The sequence below is a fragment of the Diplotaxodon limnothrissa genome, linkage group LG7 (assembly GCF_057381915.1).
Source record: "Diplotaxodon limnothrissa isolate DT_005_m linkage group LG7, D_limnothrissa_male_GT1.1, whole genome shotgun sequence".
Taxonomy (NCBI): domain Eukaryota; kingdom Metazoa; phylum Chordata; class Actinopteri; order Cichliformes; family Cichlidae; genus Diplotaxodon; species Diplotaxodon limnothrissa.
Window position 1 is genome coordinate 36,493,562 of NC_140602.1, and position 12,677 is coordinate 36,506,238.

Below are 12,677 nucleotides of genomic sequence, written 5' to 3' on the forward strand. Positions count from 1 at the left end.
GAGTGTTGAAAACTTCCAAGCATCAACTACGGAAAAAGAGGAGCTTGGGTTTCAGAGGGAGTCACTGAATCACTATGATGACTGCTACTTCTGTTTAGTCAATATTTCTGGATACAGTTACAAAACTAAACCATCTATCAGTTGCTCTAACTTGAGACCTGTGCTGCATTCAGATGAAATAACACCTCCCATATTTACCAGCTTAGTCTGACTGACTTTGAAGATCAGTATTCTAGTAGCCCATCTCCCTCCCAAAGTTATTCACTCAGCAGCTGGAAGCGACTGAGTTGCTGGAGTCAAGGCCATCCAAATGGTCTTTTTATGGACACCGTGAGAAGGATTTTATTCTGTTCTTATAAATGAATGACGACACCGTTATGTTGATGTTGAAGGTCTTTTGGGGTCAGTGGGTTGTGAGTGTAACGAAGGCGAGTGGAGGCTGTTCAATTATAGCTGAAACGCCAGCCTAACATGTGTCCTACTGCTCAATGGCAATTACTTTACATCCGAGGTTATTCTGTCCAGTTAAAATAAACCTTTTGTTTATCATTGAATCAACCACTTTCTTGAAAACAGCAGAAATTGTATTTTTCCACACGGCGACAGTTATCACCTGTCTGGTAAACCATAAAACAGCGTTTCATTGCATTTCACATCCTAATGACGGCTTACCACCTGTCAGCATCGCAGCCATCTTAACTTAGTGCCACCATTGTGCTTCTAGCTTCAGTGCCCAATGACTTCTCATTAAAAGGTGCCAAAACAAACCAGGGACCCCGGCCCTCAGCTTTTCATCAGAATTTGTTCGCTGAATGCTTCCTGTCTGGCTCTGCCCCCCCCCCTCCTCACTCCTTCTTGGTAACTTCCTGCCTTTGTCAACCTCGTCTGAGTCAGCCACGGAAGAAACACTCACATGGGGATGGTGGGCCTTGTGCACTGTAGACTTCACAGACAGCAGTTCACTACTCAGGAATGCTCGGGCTAACAAACCATTCATCCATTTGTAGAACAGGACACTTCGCTACTTCGGTTACCTCATTACTGACACTTCAAGACAAGTCAGCGTCACGGAAACAGTAGGAATAAACACTGAGAAAGATGTTTTGACAGGCTCAAGTACACAGACAGGTCTTGACAATGTTACACAGTAATACAGTTAAGACGTCACCTGATTTTTAATATATCAATGGTTGTAATGGCTGAGTTGGCACAACCTGCAATCATAAACATTATTGGTATAAATTCTACTGGCACAAAGGTCAGCATGTAAACATGAGGAAATTCTTGTATTTTTTCCTACCAGCTGATCTTTCTCTTAAGCTGAACACTGGTGTCAGCAAACAACATGGCCTTTAATGTACACCACCAAGTTTGTGCAGACTTAACAATGAATGTGATGAAACCTGATAGACTTTAAAATCCAATAGATATTTTTTATAAAGTTTTTTTAGTTTCTTTGTTTCAAAAGGTGAAAAAACTTAAATATCAACACAGATATTTAGATATTTTATACAGTTAGTATGTGCATAGTTTTTAAAAAGTCATGGAGCATTTAGGGTTGATCATTTTATTAGAAAATTCTATATAACTGCAGTATATCTATTTCAAATAATGTGATAAATACTAGTTGATTTTGTCATAAATAATAGTACCAGACTTTGATCATGTTTAAATATTTAAAACTAAAACATAAAAAAGAACAAATTATACTTTTTTAAATGTATTTTTTTTCCAATCTTGGCTCAATCAAGTAAAAGTGTTTACATGTTCTGAGTCAGGAAGCAGTACCTTGCAGGAATGGGGTCAGCTTAACCCACCACACCTTGGCCCTTGGCTCCACTGATGATGCAGAAGCAGCAGACAGCAGGCTTTGGATATTCTGGAAATAAAAGTTGTGCTTGGGCTAAAGGCCACATTGATTTTCTGCACCATGTTGTAGTACAAAGTGGTGTTGCTTGAAAGCAGAGCCAAGCTGTAGCACAACTTTAGCCGATATCTTGTCAACATAGGTGTTTTTGACAAAGTAACAGCAGTTGGTTCTTCACATTCTGTTTTAATGAAACATTCTGTGACATTTTGAATGTATTTTTAAAGACAGAAATTTACAATATGTAATTTTAATGAAAGCCTAGTTGGAAAAACAAACAAACTGTAAATCACTTCCTTAATTACAAAGGACTGCTTCTTTCTTGTTGGCAACAGAGAAAACACAACTGAAACATTGGTCACTTTTATTGAAAGGGAGAACTGCTCTGAATAACAAGCTGCTAATTACAGGGATGTTTTATTCCACACACCTGTTTATACTATTGTGTGGGATTCATGACTTTCCGCACTCAGTCCTTTTATGCTCCTTGACAATAAGTGAGAGAAGCCGCGCTTGACTTCAGCTCTGGGTGTATTTTCATCACACCAGCTACAAGATGAGAACAAACTTCCTAAAAAATGCACGCATGTGGCCGAGTGCTTTCTGAGCCGTTTCTATTGTCCTGTCAACTGCGAGTTGTAGTAACTATAGCAACCACATGAATCTGTCCTTCAACAAACCAGCTACTTCCTGTTTTGAGAGATGACACACTCCAGGAACCGTGACTGAATATACCGCTGACCAAAATTAGGCTCCCAGACTGTCCCACAGAGTGACTCAGATGTGATGGAAACAGTTTTTGTTGGTGTTGCAGAAACAGTTGCGATAAAGCAGCACCACACCCTTTATTCTGCACTACAAAGACATCATCCAGCACCCAATTACTAAGACACTTTTCAGTCTGCTGAGTATTCTCATGAATAGAGAAAGGATGATATCTTGTTTCTCAACTTTTGCCCATTTCTTCCCTGCCCCCGACAGGTCTGCCGGAGAACTGCACTGTTAAGACGCCGGCATTCACCGACGCTGTGAGACTCCACAGACAAGCCCGAGGACAATACGGGACCTGGGATATGATGTGTGGAACACCACCACAGGTTAATCACAAATAAATCGCAATACCATACACATTTCCACAGCACCTACAATGAGTTATAGATATTTTATATACTTTGTGACAGTAAATAGTGTGAGCAGATAGACTAAAGGCCTTGTTCTGCTCTGGAGAGTCACTTTGAACTGCGGTACCACTCTGACCAGAACCTTCAACACACAGAACTGGTTAATGTGCTGGGAAACAGAACAAGGACTACTGGCAGTCCAAGAAGCCTATAAGACTGTTTATGGAGAGGATGTGGAAGACTGGCACAAAAGTAACTAGCAGTAGGGAAAATATGTAGGCCTGAGGCTAACTGCTTAATCACTAGTAAGTGGATCGTGGGGATCCTTCTCTTAAATAGATTAAAAATGCTGAATGAGTCACAAAATGCAGTCGGGCAGCAGTCAATATACCTGGCTGACTTATCCAAGTCAGACATTATCCCACAGTTTTATTTGGCCCCCAAAAATCCGGTGTTTCGATGAGGGGGGTTTATTTTTTAAATCATTTCTGTTAAAATGGCTTTTGTCAAGTCAGGCAACACAGAAACTAACTGCTGAAAATGCTGACCTGTAATCATAAACTTTTTGTGCACTACATAATGCCACAACCTGGGTATCTAAACCCTTTACCAGTGGCTGACGTTGCTTGTGGATGTCAAATTAACATAAATACATGTGAAAAAAAACTCCAGAATGAATGATAAGCACCTCATTTCAGGAAGTTTAACTCTGCTCGCAGATTCTGTCAGGGAACAGTTTTCCGGGGCCACACCTTAATTTCTTTCTGTGCCGCTGCTCTGACACCAACTCAAAATATCAAGACTGCTGCAGGTTATGGTTAAAAGACATTTTCAGGAGCAATTCATCTTTCTCTGCGAGTAGCTCAGAGTGCAGGTCAGGGCTATAGGTGAAGCTGTTGAGAGGCCACGATGATGAATGAAACACACACCCTCTCCTCACATCAGAGAGCAAGAATGCACCTACACAAATCCTTCAAAGAGGCCAAAAACACCTCAACCCACATACCAGCAATTACAAGGACCTAGTCTCAGTCTTTGCCAGAGCCGAGTACAGCCCTGTGTTTATGGCAGCCACCTTTTAGCTATAAACACTTTCAGTCTGAATGTCAGTTTAATATTTAGTTTTCCTGAACATTACAGTGTTTACTCCATGCCACATGGACACTGAATAGAAATGTGACATAGATGTAGGTTGGGCTTTTCTACTGTTAAGGGGCCAAATGTTCCTTTTATTTCAGTCTAACAGAGACGCTGGCATTAAGGCTCATGCACGTAATGCTACAAATACTTTGGATAAACATCTAGAGGGAATTAAGAGAGAAATACAGCCAGTTTATGCAACCACTTTTATCCTTTGCTACAAAAACCAACTAAAATAATTCTGAAAAAAACCTTTTGCAGAGTCAGTGCCTCCAGGTAAAATTTCCTCGTTGTTCCATTATGTAAAGTTCAATGTTTTCAGGCCTAATTTCCAAGTAGAGATGGAGCACCATGGGTAATACAAAGGAATCCTTTGTATGGGTTCAAATGTTTTCTTAATTGAAACAGATGGCAGGGTTATGTCTCCAGGGTATTTATTGAGATGTAGTCAATCATTTTTCTGATTCCCATTATATAGCTTGGCTTTTTACATTTATTATAAGGGAAAATATGAAGCAAACACTCACCAGTACCTCTGTGGTTAAGATTAACCTTCCACTAATAAAAGCCATGCACCGTGATGCTAAATGGGCTGTTTGAATTTTCTAAAGCAACTTAAAAACATTAACTTCTACTTAAGACCAGTGTTGTCACTGAGCCAGTAGGAAATGTCGGGGGGTGACAAAATCTGCCCCAACACCCATTATATTCAAACAATCCAAGTGGCTGTGTGAAAACAACAAGCAGTGAATGCAGCACACAGGTAGCTGGAAGCGGCATTAACAGAGAACCATCAACAAGCCATAAAGCATGAAACAGGCTCACTGGGGAAATATAAGTTGACCATAACTGAGCCATTGTCATTGTTATTAGTGGTGTGTGCTGTTAGCTTTATGGTTTACTTGCAGGCCTACAAACGCAAACAGAGGCAATGAATACAGTTTGCAAGCAAACATTTACTGACCTTGTTGAACTCATGGAGGCACAGAGAGCCTAAAAATCCCCTCCAGGTGTCGTTCAAACTTCACTGGTGATACAGCCAGAACATCAAACTCGTTCTCCCACAGAACAGGCCTCCAGCAGTATACTCATATTGCTGGTGGACTAACTCCTCAATGAAATGCTACGTTAGCAACAGCAGATTAGCATGAAGGATCAAATCAGAGGGGCAGGGCTTTAGTGGTTTAAATTCAAGGCCTTTCACAAAAGGGCCAGAGTTACCATGGTAACTAATTGCAGGTATATGTCTAGGCTAGCTATGAGGGTTTTTATTTGTACTGTATTTCAAATATTTCTCTGGCAGTGTGCTAGTGCTAGTTTTTGGCAGTATCCCTTTAAAAATATCCAATTTTAACTTACTACAGTAAATATAGAGACAAACATGGAATAACACCCCAAATAGCATCAAATGTTTGGTCTAAATGTAGCTTTAGACCAAAATTTTGACTGACTGCCTCATCTCACTCTGGTGTATGAAATTCGGGCTACATCTGATCTGGTGTCGCACTTTATATGTGACTGCATTTGTATCCCACATTTTAACCAAAGACGCAGACAGAACAGCAGTTGAAATAACAGTTAACAGTTTGAACCGTTATTGCGACAGAAAAAGCAAAGACCTTTACTTTCCATTAATGCTTGCTGTAGGATGACTTCTTTCATTTTAATCTTGATATCAGTGAGCCTGTTTGAGGTTGAATAAGGTCGGCTTTTATGGCCATTTAAAGTCAAGTTATACAGTGAAGGATAACATATCAGCAATCAGTAGAGCAAATATACTACAGAAAGAAAACGCTGCTGGATTTCAGGCTACAACATATCTGTTATTTGTAAAGCCCGCTGCGTGGAAAATCTATGCTGCTTTTGTCTGGCTGTTCATTACCCAGCAACATAGCCATCACCAAATATTTAGTTTAGCTTAGTTAAAGCATCATGAAGGATCTGAGCTTCGTGAGTGTTTGTCAGTTGTGAGGGCAGTGCCAGTAAAAGCAGCCTTCCTGCCTCCCAGTGTCCCACTGTGTTCATGTAGCCATACAGGAAAGAGGAGCTTATTTTTAGGCTCTATTTTTTTGTTTTGCTTTAGCTGGTTGGCATATAGTAACTGTATCATCCTGCTGGCTGTGGACAGGCAGATGATTTCATAATTCATAGTATGAAATTTTTGCAAGTCAATCTAATTATAAATCTAAAAGCGTTTATTCCACGTGTTGTGTGTGTGCAGATTTTGGCTAATCTGGTGATGGAGACCCTTCACCCTGACATAAGAAACATGATCGTCCCTCGCCTGAAGGGGAAGATGCAGCAGAGGCAGAAGAACTGGATGCTGGTGAGTTTCTGTCAATCTGTACAGTAAACTTGTAAAAAAAACACACAAGTCAACCAGTGCAATCCATTTATGCTCTTGAACTCCTCCAGATATCGGATGCCGTGTACAAGCAGGTGTTGACTCAGACCACCGGGCAGTACGAAGCTCTGGTTGAAGCCTGCGAGGCCCAGAGAGGCCCACTAGACGCCAGGCTGCGAACCGATATGGACCAGATCATCACGTCTAAAGAACATGTCAGCAGCAAGATCCGAGGTATCAGCAAGAAGATATTCCAGTTTCAGCTGCCACAGACATAAAAAGTACCCCAGCTAGATTTCCATACACTGCCTCAGTTTACATCCTCACTCGTGTGTATGCAGGATGCTGTTGAAAATGGTTCACTCGGTACTCGCTGTGACTTGACACGTAACCCCCTCGATCACAGATGTGTGCTCTATTGTTCGCCCACTATTTGACTCAGTGACATGTAGCTGTGGATTCTCTGAATCAACGGTTTTGGCAGAGAGGAGTGATTAGTCTGATCACCGCATGCTCAAAATTCTGAAAACCCTTTTTGGACATTTAGTAACAGGTCCTGTAACTCTGTAACTAAACCTCCCTCCTTAGCAGGCATTTTCCACTTCTTCTGGCATTTGCACATTGTTGTCACAGCTTGTTTTGCCCACTGTAACTTACATATTGCTTGGCGTGCTGAGCTCTAAAGCAGCAGAGTACCCGGTCTTTGGCGCAGGCTGGTTGTTTCCTTCGTGTGTACCATTTCCCACTGAGCTCCCACTGAGTGGAGGAACTGCATTCCTTCACCAGCACTGCAAAGGCCATTTCTGACTTTGTAAATCAACTGAGCAAAATAACAAAGGGTTATGTAAGGGATGTGAGGCTTATGCATGGCTTCATCAGGTGTAACTGTAGCTATGATCTATTTTTATATTTATATTTTTTAGCATCTGCAGTTGCATTGCGTTACACTGGGTAGAAAACCATAAAAACAAAAGGTGTGGCCCTTCCATGGAAGCAGCATTAGTGTGTTTACTTAAATGTCACCACATGCATACCAACCATTTCAACGACCAAATAATATCTCTGATATTGTTGTGACTTTCTAGCACAGCTCATTTGAAGTCGGTGCCACACCTTTGTTTTTCTTGTCATCAGCATGCGTCGCTTGTTTACAAGCTTCAGTAACTAACTACTTTTTACCCCTTCTTCCATCCTTCTATTGCTTCTGTTGTGCAGCTCTAGTGCTACCAAAAGCAGAGCAGATCCTGCGGACCAACATCCAGCCCTACATCAACTCCATTTTGGAGGCGCTGATGGACCCCACTAGCCGAGGTTTTGCCGAGGTCAGGGATGTTTTCTTCAGGGAGATGGTGGAGATAAGCAAGAACTCACTCAACGGAGGGGGCAAAGAAAAAATGGGAGAGGTTAGTGCCTGAAAAGGCATGTCCAACCTGCGTTATCCTAAATCAGAAGTCAGCCAAGTTGTTGTTAACTTTCCCTCTCCTTGGGTCAGTTGCACTCACCACATTGCTCTTCTCTTTCTTTCTTTCAGAACATGGAAAGGCTGTCAATGCTTGCCTTCCATCCAGTGAAAATGCAGAGCTGCTACGAGAAGGTGGAAGAGCTCAACCTGGAGGGACTGCAGCAGAGGTTCGACGTCTCCAGTCCATCTGTGTTCATCAGCAGGGCTCAGATCCTTATGAGGGAGGTAAGATGCAACAACCCTCCTCTGTAATATGATGGGAAATATTAGTTTTAATCACACACTCCTGTCAGGCTCTCTGACAACACTCCCTGCTCCTCAGTAAGCTATAATACAGCAGCATCCACACTACCTCTGCTGAATTGTCTACCGCCACCTGCTGGCCAAAAAAAAGAATATGCAATTTGAATCTGAGTTGTGGCACACCTAACCTTTTTATAATGATTTCATTTTGACAGCAAATGGACAATGCAGTGTACACATTTGAACAGCTGCTTAACCAGTCGTTAGAGGCCCAGGGAGACAGTGACATGTGCAAGCTCACCCAGAGATGCCAGGACAGAGTTCTCAAGGTAAAACACGAACACATGGAAAGATCAAAAGAGGAGACGGTCAAATACACATATATATATATATATTTTAAAATGATTCTTATATTGCTCACAGTTTTCAGATTAGATATTCCAGGAAAAACCTGTTTGTGTTAATGATGTTTGAGTCCATCAAAGTTCAAATGAACTCAAAGCAGGTTAATTTGATGACTGTCTAAAGAGGAGAGGATTTTACAGCAGCACAGAATAAGTGTTGAAAGGTCTGAATCGCTAAAGGTAATTCATGTCCCTAAGCTATGTTTGTGTTTCTGGTTTTTCCTGTCAGAAATATGACTATGACAGCAGCACGGTGCGCAAGAAGTTCTTCAGGGAGGCTCTGCTGCAGATCATCATCCCCTACATGCTGCAGCAGCTCGCGCCATCCTGCTCACCTGTGAGTAACACTTGAAATAAAAGTGAATGAACTGTCTTACAAACTTTTCCTTACATATAATTACATATAATTTATGGGATTTGAAGGATAAAAACTGTAAATAATAAAACACAAGATGCCATACAATATATGAGTGGGTTGCAAAAGTAGAAAATTTAGTACCTATGAATCACCAAAGCAGCAAATGTACATTTGAGGGGGAAAAAAAGGCATAAATATTGACTCAGAGGGAAAAAAACAAAAAGAAAAAAACCTGTTGTCATCCTGTTTCCCCATCCTATTTACTTCATCAATATGATGCTTGTGTCTAATCTAGAACCAGTCCCATGACTATCAAAAGAAATTCAGTGATTAATTTTTGTCTCACAATAGCGTTCAGTTTCCAAACTAGAAGACAAGTTCTCATAAATCACTTAAAGAACAGGTTTTGAACTGGCACCAGAACTAGCGACAATCACTGAATCACGTCGGTGGAAAAAGAGGTAGCGTAGTTAAATGGCTGCACAGTAGGCAGACGTGTTTCTAAAAGGAACTTTTGCCATGAGTAATGCTTGAAGCTTTTTTGTGAACTGAGAAGTTTTCAATCATATTTCAGCCCTGACCAGAGAACAAAAGGACTGTCTACTAGAAGTTAGAGAGGGGGATCTCCTCTTCTGCAAACATTTGGACTATCCCAAAAACTGCTGCAATGGTCATCAAAAGATGTCTTTACTGATAAAATACTGACTCATCATTAAGGATACAGGGAGCACATAAATGTCGTCTTTATGAGGGGGGGAAAAAAAAGAGTTGAGGATGCATTTAAAGAGCATTTTTGAGAGTTATGATTTCAGCCTCACCTGCTGACCAACTAAAAGGATTGGTGCTAGAAACGACATCCTGGTCTTATTTGAATTCTGTTTCCTTAGGAGCTGCCTCGTTTCAAGGAGCTAATCTTTGAGGACTTCTCGCGTTTTCTGTTGATAGAAAATATGTTTGAGGAAGTGGTGCTGCAGTCTGTCTCCAAAGACATAATGATGGGTAAGGGCCAGGATCAAGATTTAGAAACAGTTTTCATGATGATGGCATCAATGGATAGCTGCAGTAATAACATGCCTTACCTTTTTCCCCCCGTGTCCAGCTGTAAAGGAGGCAGCTGTGCAGAGGAGGCATAACCTCTACAGGGACAGCATCATTCTGACCAACAGCGACCCCAACCTGCACCTGCTTGGGGATAACCCCCAGGTGGACTGGGCCACCAAATTTGGCGGTGATGAGCCGGAGGGCTCTGTCAGCAGTGCAGATGAAGGAAGGGGTTTTGGGAGAAGACGCAAGCAGGTGGTGTCAATGATACAGCTGGACGGGGTGCCTCTGCCCTATGAGTCCTGCTTGGAGGTCCCAGGGGTGGAGCTGATCCCTGAGGAGGATGCTGAGAGCAAAGAGGAGGAGAATGAGGAGGACCAGTTGGGAAAAGCAGAGGACCTCAGCCCCAAGTCTCCTGATAGCGTGAATGAAATCAGGGACTTGATTAATCCGGTGGTTGAGGTGGCGGTGCCAGTGTCCAAGGAGCAGAGTGAAGTCACCAACAAAACAGAGGCGACCACTGGCAGCATCAGCATGGAGGATGGGGTCGAGGAGGGCGTGACTCACGTCACCACTGTGGTGGAGACTGTTCCAAAGGGGTCTCTGGGAGAGAAGACGTCCCCACAAGCAATCCTCCAGCAGCTGGTAGCGAGCAAGAAGCAGGAAGTTGATAAGGAGGAAGCAGCCATCCAGAACGCCATCGAGGAGCTAGAGATAGCAGTGCAGGAAGATGAAAGTGAACAGATTACAGAGATCTCTGCAGCCGAATCAGATAATGAGTCCTCCCCACCACTGGTTACAGACTCCAGCTCACGTGAGGACAGCGGCTTCCAGTCACCCACCAGCGAGGGACCAGTTGACAGCGAGCCTCAGCCAATCACAAATGGTCTGAATGGAGAGGAAAAGATAGTCGACCCTGTAGAAGTGGAGGTTGTTTTATCATAAGAAGACATTCCACGAATAAACTGGAGAAACCTGCAGAGATGAATGGCAGCATGCATAAATATTGAGAAGCTGAATGAATATGGATTGTATTTAAGGGGTTAAAAATGCCTTTTCTTTGTTGCTGTTGATATTGCACACTCCAGAACCCAGTCCTCCAGTTTTTTGACACGTATATTTGGTGACTGGTGAGTGTAGACTTTCTTCATATTCCGCATGTGTCAGTAAAGTCATATCCAATCCAAGTTTTGTTTTTTTTGTTTTTTGTAATAGCAGGAAATAATTTGAATATCTGTAACATTAAATGCTCTTGTAATTACAACTTACACTTTACTACAGGTAATCGGAGCCTTGCCTAATGTTCTTAGCCTCTATCTGGTCAGCAGGGGGTGCTACAGCAATACTTTCTTCTTCATCCTGATCTGTATTTATCTATTTTTTTGTAAAATGTTACTTTACAAGCATGCAATTTGTTTACTTTATGGCCTTTATGTTTCAATGCATTTCAGTACAAACAGGCAGGGAATGTTAAACACATCTACAGTAACTTTAAAACAATGGATTTGTTTTTATTTTTAAACATTTAAAAAATAAAGCTTCTTGAAGAACCATCAACAGCTCTGGAGGAAGCCCGCTTGATTATTAGAAGGAAAACTTGGCTTTAGTGATTCTAGATTATCACTTGCATCAAATATCACATCTTTTATTTAAAATCATCCATCTAACATCATACACACTGCTGTAGTGATCTCAAGCTGTAAATTTAGCTTGTGTTTTATGTGACAACAGATAATAGGTTTTAATTCCAGTCTGTTTGGCAACCCTACAGATAACCGTTTATTTTAGGGGGGTATAATTTGTTTATAGTTTCTATGAGTGGTTTTATGAAAAGAACTTGTTAATTTGGTACTAAAGGGGGGAAATTGAAGCTCTGTATGTGCACAACAGTATGAATGTTGTTGAATTTAATGTTTTTGCCTGATTCTGCCCTGATCAGACCTGCTATGTACTAACTGAAAGACTCAAGGTTAGACCTGCGTGCGATTTACATTTTAACACCCAATAACTTTTTTTTTTTAAATTCATAAGAGCAACAGAACTTACACATTGTCAATCATTACTTTTCGAAAAGACAACACCTTCTGTCTTTAGACCATCGATTCCCTTTGAAAAAAAAAAAAAAAAAAAAAAAAGGAAAACAGGGTAGGAGGCGGCAAAAGCAATTAGAAAAATGGGTTTTTAACTATGGTAAGAAATGATTAGACATTGGGTTGATAGTCCATGTATTACAGAGTGTCCATATTTAGCCCTTTTCTGTGTGTGAGACACTGACCAAGTCGTATTTTTCCATTAAATCCTGAGCAGTTAATTTAATATTAATGTAACCAGTTTATCTAGTCAGGACCCAGATTCATTATTTCCAATGGAGGGCTACCTTGTTTTTATTTATTATAAAACCTGTGTGGATTATAACATTCAGGTGTAAACAGTTTTTTTCCTGTTTGTTGTACTTATGTTTACTTAAAATATGTATCGAAATGGATGAATAAAAAACAAACAAAGCACAAAACACTTTATCGGCTTCATTCTTTATCTCTTTATTCTTTTTTTCAAAGACAAAAAAAGAAGCCATCACCAGAAAAAATCTTATTGATATGCAACAGTAAATAAAGCAGTTGAACAAATCTGTATAAGCCTTTAGTGTCAGTGATTTTTTTAATCAGTTAAAAGAAAATATTACCAAAGATAGGAACT

The 12,677-nt window shown here is 41.0% G+C and overlaps 1 protein-coding gene across 1 annotated transcript in view; it reads left to right on the forward strand.

Annotated features, from left to right (window-relative positions):
- niban2a (niban apoptosis regulator 2a) overlaps positions 1–11,383 on the forward strand; it is a 35,882-nt gene extending 24,499 nt beyond the window's left edge. Inside the window, exons 6-14 of the mRNA XM_085358007.1 lie at positions 2,849–2,964; positions 6,350–6,454; positions 6,544–6,706; positions 7,688–7,875; positions 8,004–8,159; positions 8,393–8,506; positions 8,811–8,918; positions 9,827–9,938; positions 10,039–11,383. Of these exons, the coding sequence (XP_085214133.1) occupies positions 2,849–2,964; positions 6,350–6,454; positions 6,544–6,706; positions 7,688–7,875; positions 8,004–8,159; positions 8,393–8,506; positions 8,811–8,918; positions 9,827–9,938; positions 10,039–10,925 (1,949 nt within the window). The 3' untranslated portion in view covers positions 10,926–11,383. The remainder of the gene's footprint in view (positions 1–2,848; positions 2,965–6,349; positions 6,455–6,543; positions 6,707–7,687; positions 7,876–8,003; positions 8,160–8,392; positions 8,507–8,810; positions 8,919–9,826; positions 9,939–10,038) is intronic.
- The last annotated feature ends 1,294 nt before the right edge of the window (positions 11,384–12,677 follow it).